We start from the raw sequence: 22,289 nt of genomic DNA, 5'->3' as shown, positions 1-22,289 counted from the left end.
GCTGTTTGCAGAGGTAGGGCAGCAGCGTCTTTCCCAGGAGCCAAGGTTCTATATTGAGGGCTCGCACAGGTCAGTGGGGGACTCATGTTCTCCTTCAGTAGGTGCCACTGCTCTCGAGGTCCCCTTGTCCTGAGTATCCTGGAGGCCAGAAAGGTCAGGGCTCCAAGCTTCCTGTATTCAATTCTATGGGGCACCACAGCTAGAGCCAGTAAAATGAGACCAATGACTGCCTGTAGCTGTATAGTTAGTCCCCAATGCTGGCGCTTACTGTCTGGCCTCTGTTCCTTGCTGGGAACCCATTTTAAACCCTTTTCTTAAAACTCTGACTACCACCCACCGTCCATCTCCATCCCTCACCACTGCAGCGTACCATCCGTAGACTGCCCCACCTCCACACGCATGCGCCATGCAACGCAAGCACCATCCACACGCATGCGCCATGCAAGCACCATCTACACGCATGCGCCATGTACCACCACACACCACACCTGATGTCAGCATGCTGTCATGTGCCCCTCCCCGTCATCTATGCTTCACTGTGTCTGACATAGGAGACCTGAGCTCCGTGGCACCTCCCAGTTAAGTGCACCCTGATCCAAGGCCAGAACTTCATCGCATTTTGTGAGAAAATCTTGACAAAAACAACTTAAGAGTGGAAAGGTGGATTTGAGTCCACGGTTCCAGGAGATTTCGTTCGATCCGGAGGGGAGGTCACAGCAGGGCACAGCAACTCCCCCTGTGGCGGCAGGAGTGTGAGGCAATGGCCTTTCATGTCATGGAAGACCATGAAAACAGAGAAAGAGGGTCAGAACTAGGGTGAGCATTACATCCAAAAGCGATTCTCTAGTGGCCTATATCCATCAACCACAACCTACCTCCCTAAAGCCTGCAAAATAGCATTACCTGCTAAGGAACAAGAACCCACCAACATGAGCCTATGGGGGACATTTCAGATTTCCATCATGACACACATGCCTTGTAATGGATCGCTCACTCCTGTGTCATCCTGGCCTCTTTTTTTTTTTTTTTTTTTTTTTTGTGGTTTTTCTAGACAGGGTTTCTGTGTGTAGCCCTGGCTGTCCTGGAACTTACTCCGTAGACCAGGCTGGCCTCGAACTCAGAAATCCCCCTGCCTCTGCCTCTGCCTCCCAAGTGCTGGGATTAAAAGCCTGCGCCACTGCTGCCTGGCTTGGACTCTGTCCTCTTATGGGCATCCTGCCTTTGCTTTGATATTCTAGGCCATGAGAGTACGAGATACATCAGCTCTGCTGTGCATGAAGAGTCAGTTTTGGCCTGTAACTAGACCCCCATGTTTTCCTCCTTCCAGTTTCCCTCTATCTTGGTGCCAGGATCGGGATTAGTTCTACCTAGGAGGAGGTGCATGCTCTTCCAGACTTCTGGCCCTAAACAGCTGGGTTCTATCCATATCTGTCATGAAGTGAGCCATGTTGCCCTGGGTTCCCCTGAGCTCTCCCTCTGCAGGGCAAGGGGCTCATTTCCAAGGAGCACTTTCTGCCCATTATGTAAGACAGAAGCCAGCCTAGGGTCACCCTGCCTGCAGCCTGCCATTCTTCTGAGGAGCTCATCTGGGCAGAGCCATCTAGCCTGGTCCATCTTCACTTGGGGATACAGTAGGGCATATGGCTGAAAGCTCAGAACACCATCATCAAAACCATCCATCACTCTAAGCTACTCCTTGGAGCTCAGGGGATTTCTGGCTTCTGTAAATCCTTCTCTGAAATCCTTTCTTCACAAAGCCTCAAGCATCAGAAGCCTTCTGGTGCCCCAGCCAAGCTAGCCGCTACCCGACACCAACCGTGTACTGTGCTCACCCTGCTTTCCCATGCAGTGTTACCCAGCATCCCCCACTTCCACCCTCTATACCCCAGTCTGCTCCCAAACAAACAGCAAACATGCTGGTCGCAGCTGGAAGCATCCTTGGTGTGATTTATTGCTATTGTTCCAATATTTTGTTTGGAGCAGTAAACCTTTGGATATAAATCAAGTCATTAGAAGGAATGACGTTTAATCCTGCAGAAGGTGCCTCAGTGGGCAAGGCAGCTCAAAAGTCATTAATTCTCAAGAGGATGCCCCACCCACCCACTCCACACACGGGCATGGAAGGCCAAAGCCTGATTTCTTTCATATCCTTGAGTGGCATGTATCATGACCAGAAAGAAGGGCCCCAAATATCTGCTCGGTGAACTACTCTGGGGTCTTCCTTTCTCCAGAAACACACAGAGCCTGGAGGGGCCACCTCTGTGCCTGTTATCAGCTCACTTCATCCTCAGAGCAGCCGTGACGGTTGCATTTCAAAGGAGGCAAGGGAACAGCTCAGAGTATCTTTAACTGTCCTTTCGCAGTGACCCCAAGCCTCACACGTGGTCATTACATGAGGACCAAGTTATATTTGCAGAGCCAAACCAGGTCTAAATGCCCAGCCTCGGTGTACTCAAGGCAAAGAAAGGCTGAGCTGGTTCAGAAAATTCAGTCACCCGTCCACTGAACCAGCTGAACACCTTGCACATCCTGCCAGATAGAACTGGGGGAGAAAGCTGGGAGCATCTTCACTGAGGGGTTTTCTGAGGAGACTGCCGAATTCTAAGTGCACATGACAAGGGCGGACATTCTGGATGCCCATCTAATGCTTTTGTGCCAGGTTGCTGCTAAGGAGCGTGGTGGTACAAAGTGATGATGGGGCTGGGTGTTGCCAGGCCGCACTGTGCAACTTGTTTCTCTGCTTCTTCCCACTGCTGAGGTGGCAGATGGGCATGGTGGTTCATGTCTATGATCCCAGCACTGTAGAGGCTGCCCCAGAAGTTTGAAGCTAGCCTGGGTTACAGAGTGAAAGCCCTCCTTACCCCCTGAAACAAACAAACAAACAAACAAACAAACAAATAATGAAATCAAGCTGAGGCATACAGTCCCAGGCTGGCTGATAGTCACTATCCGCACCCAGCCTCCACTGCCTATAGATAGAGTTCTGCACTCAGGCAGTGTTCAGATCTGCACTTCAGGTTTGGGCTAACACAACATCATTTTCCTTCCCTCCCTACTGGCTCCTTTGTCCCTGACAGGAAACGCTCTGAAGAGGCCCCAACTGACCCGACTATTTGCTGGAAGCTTTCTTTACCCTCCTCATGCTTGCTCCTGACCCACTGAGCCCTCCATTATTCAAAAAAAAAAAAATCTATCATTCCCCACCCTTCTCCCCCTGAATTCATGACCTCTCATTTCCCATCCACGCCATGACATCATTCCAAATCCATTTTCCCCTCTCCTTTGGGCCTCACTCCCATCAGGCTGCTTCTGAGGTGCCCCAAGAATGACCTTTGACTATGTAGCCCTTAGAAACCCCTCCCTTGCTTTCTCAGCCTCGCAGTCAGGGCCCTAAGAACAGTCTGCTTTCTTGGCTCTCCAGTGCATGGGGGTTGTGGGGCAGTGTGTGTGTGGAGAACTCAGTCCCACCGGGAAGGTTACTGACTTCATTGCCTCAGATGCGCTGGAGCCAATGTGCTCAGCCTACTTCTTCTTACAGGCTGGATGAGATCCCCAGGGAGGGAACCCGAGAGACTGCGTACAAGATCTGTGCTGGGCAGAGCAAAGGCTGGCCATTATAAAAACAGGAAAGGTGGCATCTCTACAGATATCCCTTGCCAAGCATAATGTTCACATCTGTGTTCTGGGGTCTTACCTGTTCTCCTATATATAGATCTTCAGACCAGAGGCCTCCTGGGTTACTCTTGCTCCAGTCTTTGGCTGTATCTGACTCCAGCTTGAAGGTCCTTCCTGGGAGATTCCCTTTTCTTTTCTTTTTCTTTTTTTTAAAGGTGATTTCTGGGTTGTTTTTTTTTTTTTAAGATTTATTTAGTTTTATGTATATGAGTACATTGTAGCTGTACAGATGGTTGTGAGCCTTCATGTGGTTATTGGGAATTGTATTTAGGACCTCTGCTTGCTCCAGCCATCCCCGCTTGCTCCATTCAACTCTGCTCACTCAGTCCCTGCTTGCTCCAGTCCAAAGATTTCTTTATTATTTTACATAAGTATACTGTAGCTGTCTTCAGACACACCAGAAGAGGGTGTCAGGTCTCATGACGGGTGGTTGTGAGCCACCATGTGGTTGCTGAGATTTGAACTCAGGACCTTCGGAAGAGCAGTCAGTGCTCTTACCTGCTGAGCCATCTCTCCAGCACCCTCCCCTCCCCTCCCCTTTTCAAATGTGGACTATAGCTACTCAGATGCTTAGCAGGGGAAAGCCATGCCAAACTCTCCCTGCCTTCCTCACTCCCCCTGGAATGGTCCAGGGAGCTCCGGGCCTTGCCTTTGCAATCCAGTCTATCACTGAACAGAGGCCCCTGTGGTCAAATGCTGGATGGGATGGGATGGCCCTGCTAATGTAGTTGCCTGCCCATCCTGCCAGAGTCAGGACGGGGAGACTCAGGGGCCCCTCTGGATAGAATCAGGGGTTAGCATTAGTCACCAGTACATGGCCACCAAGAATCAGAGCACCCACCCCTGAACCCCTAGACAGTCCTTAGGTGACCCTCTTTTCTGAGAGGGTGTGGGGCAGGCTGCCTCACTCAGGACAGAGTGTGAGGGACATGCCCACTCCAAAGAAGCACCCGCTAAGACGGATTGGCTTTTGTGGCTCTTCAGGGTATCACGAAGAGCAGCCGTGACAGGTCTGACAGCCACAGGCCAGCTCAGTAATTGACGCCGCTGCCTGAGCGACACATCCAGAGGCCAGCTGAAGCTGGAAAGATCATTATCTTTTGGTCAGGCCACTACAGTAATGAGGCTGCCCCACTGACTGCCTCCAAAGGCCAGTAAGGGAGACAGTGAGCACGCTTGTCCTTGGAGTGGCCAACACGGGCCAGAGCCAGTTGATGCTAGCATGAGACTCTCCACAGAGCCCCACAGGCTCCAGTTCCTACGTGATCCACTTGTTTTTATTCCCTGGGACACACTACTATTTCTTTTAAAGAAGAAATTTCTTTTTCTTTTTCTTTTAAGATTGCCTTTTTATTTATTTATTTATATGAGTACACTGCAGCTGTCTTCAGACACATACTAGAAGAATGCATCGGATCCCATTACAGATGGTTGTGAGCCACCATGTGGTTGCTGGGAATTGAACTCAGGACCTCTGGAAGAGCAGTCCTGTGCCATCTCTCCAACCCATCCATTTAAACCAAATTCACCCCCTTCCCACTGAGATGAGAGGAGGGCATTCCTCGGGGACCCTGCCCAGCAAGCAGTTACATTCACCGTATTTTGGGTTTTTTGTTTGTTTGTTTTTGTTTGTTTGTTTGTTTGTTTTCAAGACAGGGTTTCTCTGTATAGCCCTGGCTGTCCTGGAACTCACTCTGTAGACCAGGCTGGCCTCGAACTCAGAAATCCACCTGCCTCTGCCTCCCAAGTGCTGGGATTAAAGGCATGCGCCACCACTGCCCAGCTGACTGTATTTTGTTTAAGTTTGGTTGTTTTAGACAGAATCTCACTGTAGCTGAGATTAGCCTTGAATTCCTGTGCCCTTGCCCCTATCACCCAAGTGCTAGGCTGACAGGCATGTGACATCACACCTAGCTCCATCATCACATTTGTGACTCCCAGGCCCCGTGCCTCCAACCTGTTTTCCTGGCCCTCCTGCCACTCTGGTAAGTGCTGGTTCTTCACACACACACACACACACACACACACACACACACACACACACACACACACACACTAACACAGCGAGATATGGACTCCGGGATGTGTATGGCTGTCTATCCAGCCCCAGTTCACCTCCTTCCCCTTTCCCTCCTGCCCCTCTCCACTTAGCAATACCATAATCATTCTCCTGGGACTTGTTCCCTTTCAGCAAAACACTAGAGTCCAACTTAACACTCAAGCCAGAAACCAGAAGCTGCCTCTCTTCACTCCCAGCCAGCCTCCTGACTTGAAGCCAGCTTTTACCAGCCGAGGAGGGCCTTGCTCCATGTTCATGGGAATATTTACATTTTTGGAAATCAGCTCAGAGGTCAGATTCCTCCCCCCAGCCGGCTGCTCAGACAGGAAGCTCACCCCTAAGCTGAAGCATTCATCTTAGCCTTTCCTACTTGGTTTTACTATCGTCTGGGCCAGCCTCTGGCATCTCTCACCTGCTCAAGGATGGATCTTGTTGATCTATCTTCAGGTCCGAAGCACATGGTGGTCCTTGAGTTCAGAACAAGTCCAGAGCTGGGGTCTTGAACCCTGGGAGATAAAGTCTGATACTTTTAGGACCATAAAGCCCCTTGTTGGCCAGACCCTTCCAGTGTTTTCAGTCCTACCTTTTCTCAACACCCTTCAGTCTCTATGTTCTTCCCTTCACCCCGGGAGCCTGACTCCTTTCACCCAGTGAGCCTGGTTCTTATGAGGCAAAGCAGCTGAGCTCTGCCATGAATAACCATATTCATTTCCCTCAGGTGCCAACCACCATCACCTGTGTCCTTGGCTGACTGGCCTTGCCTCCTGCAGCCTCCAGTCCTTGTAGGCTACACATGTGGAGTTCCTGGACCCTGCCTGTCGCTAACTAGACTATAAAGTTTGGGACTAAACTGTCCCTTTCCTATGACACTGTCAGCAATGGCAGTACACACCCAAGCCCATCTAGCTACTTGTCCATGTTGAATGGGAGCACATGGTGGTGGAGAGCAGGGTTGTTTTGCTGTGGCAGTCAGGGGGCCAGCTACCTGAGGTGCTGCCAGTGTGGGAGATGGGAACAGGAACTCCAGGGGACCACAGGATGCTGTCCATGGGTGTCATGAAGTTTGTCCCTGCTTGCCTTCTATCTATTTACTACCCACCACCTGTCCTTCCAGATATAAATTTTTAAAAGATTTATTTATTTATTTTATGTATGTACAGTGAAGACACTGTCTTCAGACACACCAGAAGAGGGCGTCAGATCTCATTACAGATGGTTGTGAGCCACCATGTGGTTGCTGGGGTTTGAACTCAGGACATCTGGAAGAACAGTCAATGCTCTTAACCGCTGAGCTATCTCTCCAGTCCCCCAGATGTGCATTTAAGGGCACCTAAAGGACAGATAAGGCAAGTCTCGGATTAAGCCGTGTATGTAGATTCTGAGACCAGCAGGAATTCGGCCTCAAGTACCCCCCAACCCTGCACATGCCACAGCCCATAGCAGAAACTTTGCTGTGTGGAAGCACATGTATGTACACTGTGACACACCTCTTTGCCATGCATGGCATACTGGACCATAAGACATGGGGTCAGATCTCATCAACATACAAGCTGAAATACAATGATCTTGTGTGTGCTGTGACACATACCACACACACACACACACACACACACACACACACACACACACACACACACACACACCAGACACAGTGGGAATCACCCTCAGGCTTTAAACAAAGAAGCACTTTGAAGCCGGAGTTCAGGGCCTCTCCCTACAGGTGGGCGGGGCATCCAGAGAAGTGACTTGTTTAGGGCTTCCTTCCCCCACCAACTGATGGACAGGTGGTTATTTGAGGGTCTGGTGGGGCAGCCGTTGGGTTCACAGACTAGCCAAGCAGCTGGCTGGTTGACTGACAGACAGCTTCTACAGGCCAGTCTTTGACAGTTCCCAGGGAATTCATAGTGCAGGCTGAGCTGACAGGGAACTACCCAGTTGAGTAGAGAATCCTAATCACAAAGGCAGGGAATGGAATTACTAAACAAAACAAGAAGAGGCCAGATCCATCAGACCGGTACCCATCAGTCAGAGACAGGGAGAGTCCCGCTTCCTTCCTCTATTGGCCCGCCCAGAGACCCTGCACCTTTGCAGCAGCTGTGCCCAAGAACACAGCTGCTGGAAAAGGAACCAGGACATCAAAATAGCAGGAGCTGGCAGCTTCCAGCTGGAGGGCTCTGAATGTCCTGTGCCACCTGTACTTTTGTGGACTTGCAAGATGAGGGAGACTTACAGAATCCAAAGTCATGCAGCAATCAAGCCTGTCTCTCTCTCCCACCACCATACAATCCCTCGCTCTCAGTCTTTCTTTTTGATATACCACCGCCTCAATAAATGAAGTAAATCATACCTAGGTACCCAGGCCTAGTGCCACATACCCGTTATCCCAATATTCAGAAGGCTGCAACAGAAAAATCATGAGTTTAAGGCCAGCCTGGACTATACAGCCAGATCCTGTCTCTAATAAACAAGAACAAAGTGTCCAGGCAGTTCTTCTAAGCTATGTCCCAGGATGAGTCCAAACTCGAAGATCCATGTAACCCCTGCTATGGATTCATGGGCTCCCCAAATTCATGTGTTTTTCCAACTTAATCACCAGATTCATGTGATACTTGGCACTTGGGAGGGAATTAGAGTTAGGTAAAGTCCTAAGGCTAGCCCCACCCCTTGACAGGATTAAGGTCTTAGTAAGAACAGAAAGAATAAGCTTCAGCATGGCTCAAGGTGTCCTACTCCCCTGGGATCTGCCTGCAAGAGGCCATGGGCGTGGCTCAGTAGTAAAGAGCCTGCCAGGCTTGTGTGAGTCCCGGGGTTCAAACCCTAGAACCGCAAAAAGAAGAGGAGGTGAAGAGTGGAAGAGAGAAAAGTAGCCTGAGTTTGCAAGCTCCTGCCCTGTGCTGTCCTCGGCCATGCTTTGATACTGCAGAGAGGCCCTCACTGGGTGCTGGACCACACCCTTGGGCTTACAGCCTTCAGGACTGTGAACCGGATGAACTATGCTTGGTCTATTACCGAGTCTTGGGTATCCCTAAAATGAACCTCGGCAAACCCACATCTAGATTAACTCATTTAGGATCAGAACAACTAGAGGACACCCACCCAGAGAAACCAAGGCCCTGGGCTGGATGATAGATACCCCTGAGGGGACAATGTCGCCTGAGAATGACTGCTCTGAATCTTGCCTCCCACAAAGCGCACCGGTCAACCTCAGAGCCAGGTTCAGGGTCCAGGAGCAACTCACATCTGTGTGGGGAATGGCTCTACTGGCTGAAGCTCCCATGTGCAGCCATGTGGGCATGCACTGTGACCAGTGCAGGCATTGCCCTGTAATCTAGCAATTTAGGAAATTGAATTTTCCTGTGAACACACGTGAGGATTTAAAGCCCTTTCGTGAGGTTTCTTTCATCCAAATTTGGTGCCTAGAGCCCAGGCTGCTCTCTAATTGCTGAGCACTTGGGTCTTTCACTTTGCATCTCATCTGCATACATTAACGGGCGACCCGTGTAAAGATGCCTGTTCACTGAGAGGCATTTAGAGATCCATGGGAGCAAATTCGGCCCTCACCCCTGAGCAAGCAGAGGTCAGAACGGCCTGGGCTGGAGGGAAGAGAGCCACAGGAAGTGTGTCCATAACAAGGTCGCTGCCACAGGAACAGGACCCCAGCCTGATGTGCCACAGATGGCAACAGCCAGCTAGGGGTGTCTAATGTCAGGCGAAGGCAGGGCCCCTAGCCATCAAGCTGAGAGTGGTAGTAGGTCCTTCAGCTTGGCTACCCCTATCCACCCGACCACCCAACAAGCACCTGCCAATCCTTCTAGGCTATGGAACCGCACTAGAGAGATGCCTGCAAAGGGTTAGTGACTCTAGTCAGAGCCCTAGCCACAATCTCCGCAAGGAGAGACCCAACTCCCACCCCACATCTGGTACCAGCACAGTCTGGTAGCATCTGCCTTCCCACAGCAATCACTGAGCCCCTAGAGTATACGAGGCATCGCTCTAGTCTAACAAAGGTAAACAAGACAGAGTCCCTCCCTCCAGACATTGAACACGGTTCTTGAAGAATCCAGAGACTGCAGCCCACCTTGCTGCCAAGATCTAGGCTGCTCCTGTGAGCTGCCCTTGGGACGCTCTCCAGACCCATAAAAACATATCCCCTGATCCAGGTTGAATTGTGTGCCCTTTCCCAAAGCAGACATCTACACCCGAAGTGCTCATAGCTGTGACCACAAAGGTTCTCTGCATGCATAATCAAGTAAAGGGAGTTCTTTTGAGAAGACAACCATGGAAAGACAACAGGCATAGATTAAATGAATGTTGTCCAAAGCCAGGGAACACCCCGGAATTTCTAGAAGCTGGAAGAGACAGGAAGGACACTTCCCAGAGGTTTGAGAAGAGGGGTAGCCCTGCCGACACTTCTGTTTCTTATTTTATGTTATATTATGTAATTTTATTTATATCGAGTGGTTTGCCTTCATGTATATATGCGTACTATGCAAGTGTCTGGTACCCTCAGAGATCAGAAGAGCACCATGTCCCCTAGAATTGGAGTTACAGATGGTTGTAAGCCACAGTGTAGGTACTGGGAATCAAACCTCGGTCCTTTGCAAGAGCTCTTGGCCACTGAACCTTCTCTCCTGCCCCAGCCACTTCATGTCTTGACTTTCAGCCTCCCAAAGGGACAGAACTGCTTTGATTATTTTTCCTAGATATTTGCTAACTGCCGCCATATAGGAAAGGAAGCCAGCTTAGCTGACCTAGGGGACACCAGCCTTCATCTGCATGTTGTGGTAAATGTATACATTAGATGTGATCAACACTTAGAGCCTCCAATAGTAAGAATAATAAAGGACTGACTAGTACTATGTTAGGTGGGCCTTACCCAATCCATTCAAGCTCTTGAGAAGAAAAAGACATTATCAAACAGAGAATTCTGCCTTCAAACAGCTTTTTTTTTTTTTGAGGGGAGGGTTCAAGACAGGGTTTCTCTGTATAGCCTTGGCTGTCCTGGAACTTACTCTGTAGACCAGAAATCTGCCTGCCTCTGCCTCCCAAGTGCTAAGATTAAAGGCGTGTGCCACCATTGCCCAGCTTCAATCAGCTTTTGGACTTGATCTGGAATATCGCCTCCTCTCTGCCTTCCATGTTGCTCTTTGTAACCGTCATTACATGAACAAACTCCTTGAAATCTCTCTCTCCTTTTCCCACCTGTCTCTTCCCCTCCTTCCCTTTCTCATTCCATCTTTTCCATGTATGTACTTCTTATTGAGTGCATTTTTTTTTTCTTCAGAACCCTAGACAACAACCCTTCAGTCAGGAACCTTCCATGTGTCCTGTGATATGGTACCTGGCTGCTTGCTTTGGCTCTGTCTCTGAGCCCAGTGGGCAGAGCACCTTCCTACTCTCGGGCTGACTCCCTGCACCAGGAATTTGGCCTCTCTTCTCAGCTCAGCACTGGGCCTGCTCTGTGACTCTGGGTCCTATCAGAGCATGTGTTGGGTACAGGCTTCTCATCGAGAAGTGAAAACCATGGTGCAGACACTAAAGCTGAGATGCCCAGGATATCAGTGTGTCTGTCAGTCCTGGGGGATGTGAGGGGTGGTGAACATGATCTCTGTACAAGCTGTGAGGCACAGGGAGACAAGCCTGAGCCTGGGGGACTAATCCAAACCCCAAGGACTTGCCGGGGACGCCCCATATGAACCGACATGTGAAGAGACAGTGTGGACTGCTATGAGGAATCTTTAGCCAGAAGATTCAAGAATCGAGGGTCAACTTGGACCTGGAAGCCACCCTCTGCCTCTCCTGGCCCTGGCTCTCTCCCACCCTGTTCCTTCTGTTTTTGACTCCTTTACAGTGGCTCTCCCTTGGTGGACCACAGAGTCCAGAGTGGCAGGACCCTCTCAACACTGTCTACCAGGACCTGAAACTGGGGTTTGAGTAGCACAGGCAGCTGCCACCCTCATGTGTGACATGGCTGGCAACATGAGGCTTTTGTAGGCCTCCCTCAGTACTGTTAGACATTAGTGCCAAATGTCTATACCATCTGACCACAGGGCTGAACCTAGTTGCCTTCCCCAGTTTTTCCTGAACATTAGTGATTGGGGTTTCATGGAAGCCAGTAGATCTCCTTATATCTCTGCAGAGGGAACACATAAGGTCTTTCTACTCAGAATCCCCAAATGCAAGTGAAGCCCATCCTCAACTCAGCCCCAGACTTGGACTGTACCTCCTGATTATGAAGCAACTAGGCGAGAGCCAAGCACGTTGTTACACACCTTTAATCCCAGAACCTGGAGGGCTGAGACTGGAAAATTGCAGGTTTGAGGTCAGCCTGGACTGTGTAGTGAGACTGTCTCAAAAATAAAATACAAGAAGAAAAAGAAAAGGTGGAAGAAAGAAACCTGGTTTTGTAGGGCTGGGGGTGTGGATCAGTGTTAAAGTACCTGCTTATTTAGAATCCCCCAGTGAGGGGCTGGGGGCGTGGCTCAGTGGTAGAGCCCCTGCCTAGAATCCTCCAGTGAGGGGCTGGGGGCGTGGCTCAGTGGTAGAGCCCCTGCCTAGAATCCCCCCGTGAGGGGCTGGGGGCGTGGCTCAGTGGTAGAGCCCCTGCCTAGAGTCCCCTGTGATGGGCTCATCAGTAGAACACTTATACATGAAGCCCTGAGTTTTACCCTCAGTCCCACAAGAAAAAAAGGAAGGAAGGAAGGAAGGAAGGAAGGAGGGAGGGAAAGAGGGAAGGAAGAAGGGAAAGAAGACAGAAAGGATGAGCCTTGCCTATCACTAGCGTTAGCTTCCCCTTAGCTGGTAACCAAAAAGATTTTCAGCCAAAAACTGAGAAAAAAAAAAAAAAAAACTCCAGACAATGAAACGTTCACAGCACAGAGCACATTCTGCAGCCCCCATAACTCGTGCCTTGTTTCTTCTCACCGGTGCTCACTCTTCTCACGTTGTGTGTGTTTCTTTGAATGTCATCTTTCCAGAAGGAGAAAGTAGCTGTTTATTTCCTGCTGTGCAGAGGGTTGGGATGCCCTTACAGGTTTTTAACATTGTACTGAGAGTAGCAAGCAGGTAACCCAGACCCTGAGAGCAGAGAGAGGGTGTGACTTTGAGAGTCTCCTGTCCTGGGTGAGGGTGAGAGACAGATACACAGCAACATCTGCATCTTTGGAAGGAAGAGTAGGCTGCGGAATCCTTACTTATGCTGCCCAGGAGGTTAACTTTGCATCACCTTCCCCTGGAGGTGAAATCTAGGACCAGTACCCTACCACTTACCACTGAGCCACGCCCCCAGCCCCTCACTGGGGGATTCTAGGCAGGGGCTCTACCACTGAGCCACACCCCCAGCCCCTCACTGGGGGATTCTAGGCAGGGGCTCTACCACTGAGCCACACCCCCAGCCCCTCACTGGGGGATTCTAGGCAGGGGCTCTACCACTGAGCCACACCCCCAGCCCCTCACTGGGGGATTCTAGGCAGGGGCTCTACCACTGAGCCACACCCCCAGCCCCTCACTGGGGGATTCTAGGCAGGGGCTCTACCACTGAGCCATGCCCTCAGCCCCTCACCGGTTTGTCTTAACTATATACTTTACCCACAAAGCCATGTTCCCAGGCACTGGCTTTTCTAGACTGATTCAGGCTGAGCTTGAACTTATTCATTGGCTAGGCCAACCTTGGAAGTGCCCCTCCAACTTCAGCCTCTTGAGGACTGGGATTACTATACCCTGCAAAATTCCATTTTTATCTAGTCTGGTTACTTAGGGCCTTGGGAGGGGGTTGAGGTGGCTGTATTGAAGCCATAGCCTCTTTTCTTTTCTTTTGAGCTCCACGCTACTGATGCCTGAGGATTAACAATGGTTAGCTGACCCTTCCTAGACCTGAAGTGCAGTATCCTGAGGCATGCACATACCCCACCCAGCCTCATACAGTGATGTCTGGCTTTGGATTACCTAGAGCTTCCACCTTTATTTATGCAAGACATAGAAAAGCCACTCTTTTTGTGGGAGCTGAACCGTTGGAACAAGCGTGCATGTTCAAGAGGCAGGGGTGGAGGAAGGGGTCAATTGCATTCCCTTCTTTACGGTTCTGTCTATTCAGAAGTGGCCCTGTGGGGATCAGGGTCATCGTCACCTAATGAACTGCCCTGAGTGTGAGGGTTGGGATCATACAGCTTTGGGCATACTCTCAGCTCCACATGAGAGCAGTCCTTTTATCTGTTTTTAATTGCAATATAAAATTTCTTTGCCAAGTAGACCGTTGCAGCCAGCTTGGCTTGGTGGGCAAGCGTGTCTTTGGGTTGTATCCAGGAAGGAGTTTCTCTTCATCCTGTGCCCTTGATTCCCCAGGACTGGCCATCTGTTGAAACTTTCCAGTGGCTTGGAGGCAACATACACAAGACAGGGTCCTCCTGCCCCCTCTGCACAGGTGAAAGGGGACTGGGTTCACAGCCCTAGCCACTGTGGCCTAATTTCACTGAGTGATGGGGAGTCTCTGCCAGTGGCTCTTCAGCCCCACTCCTGGCCAAATCTAGCATGACTGGTTTGCTCCAGAAAAGGAATATAAATAAGTACCATCACACCTTGACAGGTTGACAGGAATGACACCCAGAGTAAATCCCCGTGTCTGAGACTCTGTGGAGAAGAGGTGATTTAGCAGAGCCAGCTGCCGTCACCAGAAGAAAATAATTAAGGAACGCCGTGGTGGAGAGAGAAGCGGAGCGGCTGTAGCGGGTCCCTTCTGGTGAAGGGATCTGTCATCGTTGGCAGCAGGAGAGGACCCCACGCGCCAAAGAGAAATGAGCTCTGGAAGCTTGTGCTGAAGGCAGAGAGGGTGGGATGAGGAGGCAGGCATGGGTGAAGATGGAATAGGCTCAGGATGAGGGGACTCTTGGCAGGGGCTTTACCTCCAGCCAGGCACCCATTGCTACCCCACTTCTGCATGGAGCTACCCCCAGTCTCTTTGGAAGAGACCAGAAAGCTTGTGTGCAAGCTTCCCATGTATACATGTGTATGTGTTCACATTCACACAGACTTGTGAATACCCAGGAAGGTGTATACTTCATCCCAAAAGGGCATCACTTGTACCTAATCCAAGATGACCAGAAGAAGTGACAGTGTTCCCACGGTCTGCCTCTGCTTCCATCTTTGAAGGTTTAGATTCAAATGGCTTCCACGGGCTCAGGTTTTGAACACTTGGTCCCCAGATTGTAGTATGTTTTGAAGCCCATGGTGCTCTCAGGAAGACCCTAACAGGAGAAATGGGTCACTAGGGCAGACCTTTGAGTTTATACCCACTTCTGGTTCTGCTCCTGGTCCACCACTGTGAAAGGAGTCTATGTGATGCTCCTGTTACCATGACTACCACACACCTCCCCTACAATCATGGACTGAAATCTCTGAGACTGTACACCAAGATAAAGTCTCCCTCTCTCAAATTGTTTCTGTCAAGTATTCAAGCCACAGCAATGAAAACACGCCTAATGCATTACCTTACTTGGGAGTTGAAGAAGGTTCCAGAAGCTATGTGTGATAGCCCACACCTACAGTCTTAGCAGAGAGCCAAAAGCAAGGGTGTTGTAAGTGTGAGGCCAGCTTGGTGTGAAATTGGTGTGAGACTCTGGAGTCTCAGGAACTAGCTTAATAGTTCACTGCTTATAGTGCAAGCATAAGGACTTTCTGCTCACAAGTATCGAAGTAGAAAAGCCAGAGTTGGCAGTGCTGGGGATGTAGGATCCCAGGTGCTCACTAGTCAGCCAGTCTATCTGAAGCGAAGAATGAGAGACCCCCAATGAATAAGGTAGCCAGTGATAGAGGAAGATTTGTCAACTTTGGGTCTCTACCCACACATGCACACACACAAATGCATAGGCACACACACACACACATGCATGCACACACATAGACCTGAAAAAAAATATAAGGTAGAGAATGATTAGGGAAAACACCACATGCATGCTCATGCACACACACACATGCACACACATGCTTGCATGCATAACACATGCAGATATACATAAATACACACACATAGACCTGAAACAAAATTAGGTAGAGGATAGTTAAGGAAAACACCACATGCATGCTCACTCACACACACACACACACACACACACACACACACACATAGACACACACATGTGCAGATACATATGAATGGACAAAACACCACATGTATGCTCACACACAAATGTATTTACTATACATGCAAACACACCGTGAAAGTTCCAGGAAACTCTAGCCATCTAGGCTTTCTATCTCAGAAGAAACCTTTGTTGGCTTCTTTGCTTGCTAACAAATGAAGACAATGTGGGGCCCAGCCTCATACTGGACACCATGAGATCAACGGGGCATCACAGAAGCCAAGAAACTGGATCCCACAGAAAAATCCACTGTATGGGTCAATGACAACCTGGCTATCCCCTCACCAGCTTGTTAATAACCACTGGCCTCTGCTCAGTTCCCAGGGGGAGTGCTGGCCCACCAGAACCACCCCTTCCCTTCTCAGCCAGGAACTGGTCATGTGGACACAGTGCCTTAACATACTGGCCATCACTCTGGCTCTTTGCTTGTGGGAGGGGCAACTGTTTTTCTAATTGTGACTGGCTTTCAGCAAAGTTTCAGAGTGCAAATGTCCACCCTAGGACCCAGGAACAGAGTCCCTGACATCTCAGTGGACAGGTGAGACTGGAAGTAGATGATCTCTCAACAGAATGTCGGCCTTCTCAAACAACTTCCCATCAACATACCAAATGATTTGAAGCCCTCTTTGTCTGCCCTTTTTGGTGGGCAGAGGGAACATTCTAGAACTTGGCCAATATAATGGTTTGGGTATGAAGTGTCCCTCTTAAAGGCTTATTATGGCTTGAATGCGAAATGTCCTTCATGGGTTCAAGTGTTCAAACACTTGGCCACCGTCTGGTGGTGCTGTTTGAGAATGCTGCAGAACCTTTAGGGCACATAGCCTAAATGGCAGATGCAGGAATACAGGGCCTGGCCTGTATTCTCAGCCTTGGTTTGGGCCTAAAATCTCTGGTTTCTTTTCCTTCTTTCTTTCTTCCTTTCTTTCTTTCTTTCTTTCTTTCTTTCTTTCTTTCTTTCTTTCTTTCTTTCTTCCTTCCTTCCTTCCTTTCTTTCTTTCTTTCTTTCTTTTTTAAGATTTATGTATTTTTATTAATATGAGTACACTGTAGCTATCTTCAGACACACAGTAGATGAGAGCATCAGACCCCATTTCAGATGGTTGTGAGTCACCACATGGTTAGTGGGAATTGAACTCAGGACCTCTGGAAGAGTGGTCAGTGCTCTTAACTGCTGAGCCATCTCTCCAGCCCAGATCTCTGGTTTCTTATTGGCTGAGATATAATAGATCATTTTCCAACCAGAGACAGAAGCCAAGCCATCTTGGCTCACCCATCATAGAATTGTGAAACAAATGTAAATCGTTCTATATTGCTTCTGTCTTAGATTTTGTCTCATACAATAAAAGTATTAGTACAAGGTTTATGTGTTAGAGGCTTGGTCCCCTGCTTTTGGCCCTATTTAGGAAATTGTGAGAATTTTAAAGGGTGAGATCTACCTTGAAGAAGAGGGTCACTGAAGATAGGTCTTTGAAGGCATCTGCTCCCAGGCCCTGTCCCATCTTACTTTCTCAGTTTTCTGGTCAGCTGTGAAGCGAACGACTTCCTCTGCCACATCTTTCAACCACCATGATGGTCTCTGTCCAAGCACCTGAGGCCAGGCAACCATGGACTGATCTCTCTAAAACTGTGGCCCTAAATAAATCTTTCCTCTTTTTTTTTTTAAAGATTTATTTATTTTAATTTTCTGTGTATGTTTGTTTGCTACATGTATATCCACATGTGTTTAGTGCCCGAAGAGGCTAGGAAAGGGTACTAGAGTCTCTGGAACTGGAATTACAGATGGTTGTCAGTTGTCATGTGGTACTGGGAATTGAACCCGGGCCCTCTGGAATAGCAGCAAGAACTCTAAACTGCTGAGCAGTCTCTCTAGCCTCCCCAGTATTATTATGCCTGCAGGTCAGAAGACTCAGATCTCATTATAGATGGTTTTGAGCTTGAACTCAGGACCTCTGGAAGAAGAGCAGCCAGTGCTTTTAACCGCTGAGCCACCTCTCCCAGCCCAGTATTTCTTCTTTTAATTGATATATATCAGACATTTTGTCATAGCAACCAGAAAAGTAATGAACACAGCCAGCAACAGACAGATCTCTCTGCATCTTCCCCAAGTCACCAATCAGCACTTGCCCATGCCTTGGCTCTGCTTGCACTTTTAGGGGACACCAGGGTGACCCAGAAATGGGCATCATCCCTGTGACAATACCAAGAAGTCCAAAGCTACGCTGTGAATGTCCAGGCAGGGGAATCTCCCAGGAGTGAAGAAATGCCTTTCTTCCATAGGCCTGGAGTGTGAGTATTATCATATTCAAGGATGGAGCAGGATGTGGTGACAGGCACGGAGAGAGACTGGACAGGGTGCTTTGTGAGTTAATGACAGGGCCAGGTGGAGGTGGCCAGGGGAGGTGCCCTGATTGTTGGGCTGGGCAGGTATGTGGTACTTTCATGCTTCTGCTGTTTAATGCACGCTTCTCTCTCCTCTGTTGCTTTCCAGGTATAAAGTTCAGCATCAGGCCTCAGCAGCCCCAGCATGTAAGTTCCAAGAATTCCATAAATCACAGATACCGGGAAGGGGATGTTGGAGAGGGTGAAAAAGACAGTTTCAGAGCTTATGGTGAATCCATTCATAGGAAATGTATTGGCTCCTTTCCAGGAGCCTTGGGAACAAAACCTGGGGCTTTGGCTCCATGAATTTCCCTTCTCTGTTAGATAATTCCTTTGGACTGTACTAACAGACACCATAAATCTATTCCTGCTGCCTGCAGGCCAATAGCAGTGCCCCACCCCGTCCCACCATCGCGCCTAGTTCCTGGGGGGACTGCTCCACCTTGTGGTAGAAATTATATTTGCCGTTCAGGTCCCACATTTCTGCAATCCCTAGCCACTTCTCTTCTTGTCCTAGGACAACCATTTGAGGATACCCACCGAAAGGGTCACACGAGATTCACCCAGCGGGTCGCCAAGAGGCCTCCAACTACAGGCTCCTGACCAGCCTCGACTTCACCCGAAGGCGGCGGGATCTCCTTTACGACTCCGGCAGCGCAGGCGAAGACTGCTCATCAAAAAGATGCCAGCTGCAGGGACCAGCCGAGGCAACAACTCGTCCGAAACCTTTATCCAGCCGAGACCCCGCACGATGGACAGTCGTTGGGTCAACCTGCACCAGACCCAGCAGGAGCGCAAGCGTGTGATGCGAGAAGCCTGCGCCAAGTACAGGGCCAGCAGCAGCCGCAGAGCGGTCACTCCCCGCCACGTCTCCCGCATCTTCGTGGAGGACCGCCACCGTGTGCTGTACTGTGAAGTGCCCAAGGCAGGCTGCTCCAACTGGAAGCGGGTGCTCATGGTGCTGGCAGGGTTAGCCTCATCTACTGCAGATATCCAACACAACACCGTCCACTATGGCAGCGCCCTCAAACGCCTGGATACTTTCGACCGGCAGGGGATCGTGCACCGGCTCAGTACCTACACCAAAATGCTTTTTGTCCGGGAACCCTTTGAGCGGCTAGTCTCAGCTTTCCGAGACAAGTTTGAGCATCCCAACAGCTACTATCATCCTGTCTTTGGCAAGGCTATCCTGGCCCGGTACCGGGCTAACGCCTCGCGGGAGGCACTGCGGACTGGCTCCGGTGTGCAGTTCCCCGAGTTCGTCCAGTACCTATTGGATGTCCACCGGCCCGTGGGCATGGACATCCACTGGGACCATGTTAGCCGGCTATGCAGCCCCTGCCTCATCGACTATGACTTCGTGGGCAAGTTCGAGAGCATGGAAGACGATGCCAACTTCTTCCTGCGTCTCATCCATGCGCCTGGGAACCTGACTTTCCCGAGGTTCAAGGACAGACACTCTGAGGAGGCGCGGACCACAGCGAGAATCACCCATCAGTACTTCGCTCAGCTCTCCTCGCTGCAGCGACAGCGAACCTACGACTTCTACTACATGGATTACCTGATGTTCAACTACTCCAAGCCTTTCTCAGACCTGTACTGAGGGCGGGGCCTGCTGGTCAGGGGCGGGGTCTGTCGGTTAAGCCTACTCACCTGTGCATAGGCAGCCTTCAGGGACTGAGCTCGGAGGTGTGAGGCCACAGGGCTCTGAGGATGTGAGGCCTTGTGGCAGTGGCCCTAGGTGGGCCACAGAGGCCCAGACAATGGACTTGACCCTTGTTCCACACCTATTTCTTTATTGGGTTGGCTGAGCTTGATACTGAGCATTCAGGTGGCTGCTTTAAGAACTCAGCTGAGCTATGCCAAGCTATGCTGACCAGGGAAGCCTGAGGCCCAGAAGGGGGCCCCAGCAGTGAGGGATGTCCTACATCCCCTTATCCTTTGCCTTGTACCAAACCACGTGGTTTGATGCTTTTCTATAACCCTGAGGAGGTCTGAATAAAGCACATGGTTTTCAGAGAAGTGGTGTCTACTCCAGGCCGTGCTATGAGTTCATAGAGACCTTGCCCTATGCTTTGGGGAGTCTTAGAAAAATTTTAAAAGATTTATTTTACTATTAATTATATGTGAATATGTGCACATGAGTGCGGGTGTCAGTGAAGGCTGGATGGGGTCAGATTTCCCCAAAGCTGGAGTGACAGGCAGCTATGAACCTCCCTGTAGGAGCTGACCAGCTAGAGCAATCTGAGCTCTTAACCTCTGAGCCTGCTTTGGTTTTGGTGAGACAGGATCTTGCTTGTTTGTTTGAGTTCTTTCTCTTTCCAGACCACCTGTGGGCCCTGCTAAGTCCCTGAGAGAAACAATAGTCCTGTCCCCACTGAGGGAGTGGAGTTCTGTGTGTCTCACCTTGCAGCAGGTCTTCTAAGGACTGCCAGAACAGGGACAAGCAAGGTCCCTATCAGGTGCCCATTAGGGCTGCTCCTGGGGCCCCATAAGGCACTGAGCAGCAGAATCACGGTGTGATTCTCACCGTGGGGATCAGTGTTGTCCTCAGCTTCCTAGACATCTACTGTAAGCTGGCTAAAGCTAAAGCCAGCACATCCCTGACCCTGAGTGTGACCCTCAGCCTTATCTATTCACCTGATCAAACACCTCAAGGCTGACAGATTACCCACCCTTGAGGAACCAGCTTTGGGGGAAGGGAAGGCAGAGCTGTATGTGAAACCTCTCCTTAAGTGTACAGTTTGGTGCCAGAACTGATTCTGAAATTGTCACAAGCCAGAGTGACACCAGCAAGGTCCCAGTGGAAGTACTGTTGGTGCTTCCAGTATGGGTGTGACTGGGGCTGTGTGAACCGTATCTACAAGGAGAGGGAACCACTTCGTATTAGGAACAGATGTCTGTTTGCCTGTCTCCCCAGGATTGCTGAGAACCTCTGCCTGCCTTTCTGGATCCATCTGTGTGGGGCAGATATATCCAGGTCCTCCTAGGACCACTCCTAAAGCTGATGTTGGGTCCCTGAGGAGAGACAGCTCCAAGTCCCCCAGGCAGATGCTGCTGGAATCCAGCTGGCCTCAGACTGGCTGCGGCTAGTCTGTCTCCATTTTGCCTCCACAGTAGTAGACTCTGGAATCTTCCAGGATTGGAACAATGACTGAGGCTGCCTTCTGTCTTGAAACCACATTCATCCAGGAGCCCCAAGCAAGGGTGAGGCTACCCGCTGGTTCCAGCTGGAAGTGACCATCTGATAGGGAAGGACCCAGGGGCGTGGGGAGGAGGATCGAGTCACAGCCTGAGGGACTTAGGAGAGTCATTGAAGGCAGATGTCCAGAGGCTCAGAAAGCTAAGAAGGTCACCCTGACGGGAGCCAGAACCAGCTCTAGGCAGATCCATGTGAGAGAAAGCTTGAGAGGTGTAGCTAACTGTGGCCCAGAAATAGCAGGCGCACGCGAAACTGAATTCACAACGGAGGAAGTGTCCTTGGTTGTGGGTACATTTGAGTAGAATTCAAAGCCCTCAGGTGTCCCTGGGGAGACATTCGAAATCCAGACAGATTGACTCAAACCTGGTACCAAGCAAACAGGACAAGCCACTTTTCTCTCCCATGTAGCATAATTGCCAACAGGGACTTTATAGGTGCAGAACCACTCATGACCACCAGGTGGGGCCAAGTCCCTGCTCCTGAACAGAGGCTGGTGCATTCCTAACTGGGCCACCAGGTGGCAGCAACATTCCAGAGTGGGTGACACTGGCCAGTGCAGAAATTGCACCCCCAGCCTCTCTAAGTCAACCTCCACAGAATCTCTAGAAAGACCCCAGACACTAGTTTCTAACCCACCCCTTCCAAAAGGACCTGTCCAAGTACCAAGCTCCCCAGCACCTCAGCTTCTCTCACCCCTCATATAGGTCCAAGAGCAGGGTTACCAAAACCAAGCAAGGCAATGTTTTCCACTGTCCATCCAAGGGATACCAGGTATCTTCTCACCTCACTGGAAACACACACACACACACACCCGTGCTCACACTGCATACACCTATTCATG

At 50.1% G+C, this 22,289-nt stretch overlaps 1 protein-coding gene across 3 annotated transcripts in view; it reads left to right on the top strand.

The window, feature by feature from the left end:
* Positions 1–20,268, top strand: part of Chst8 (carbohydrate sulfotransferase 8) — a 143,463-nt gene extending 123,195 nt beyond the window's left edge. For 2 of the 3 annotated variants that reach the window (XM_031386183.1, XM_031386184.1), the window contains exons 3-4: positions 18,356–18,393; positions 18,764–20,268. In XM_031386183.1, coding sequence (XP_031242043.1) covers positions 18,356–18,393; positions 18,764–19,849 — 1,124 coding nt within the window. In that variant the 3' untranslated portion in view covers positions 19,850–20,268. Of the gene's footprint in view, positions 1–18,020; positions 18,154–18,355; positions 18,394–18,763 lie in introns of all 3 variants that reach the window. The other variant, XM_031386185.1, reaches the window with a different exon arrangement.
* Positions 20,269–22,289: the final 2,021 nt, after the last annotated feature.

The sequence above is a fragment of the Mastomys coucha genome, unplaced genomic scaffold (assembly GCF_008632895.1).
Source record: "Mastomys coucha isolate ucsf_1 unplaced genomic scaffold, UCSF_Mcou_1 pScaffold21, whole genome shotgun sequence".
NCBI lineage: Eukaryota > Metazoa > Chordata > Mammalia > Rodentia > Muridae > Mastomys > Mastomys coucha.
This window is presented reverse-complemented; position numbering and strand designations above follow the sequence as displayed.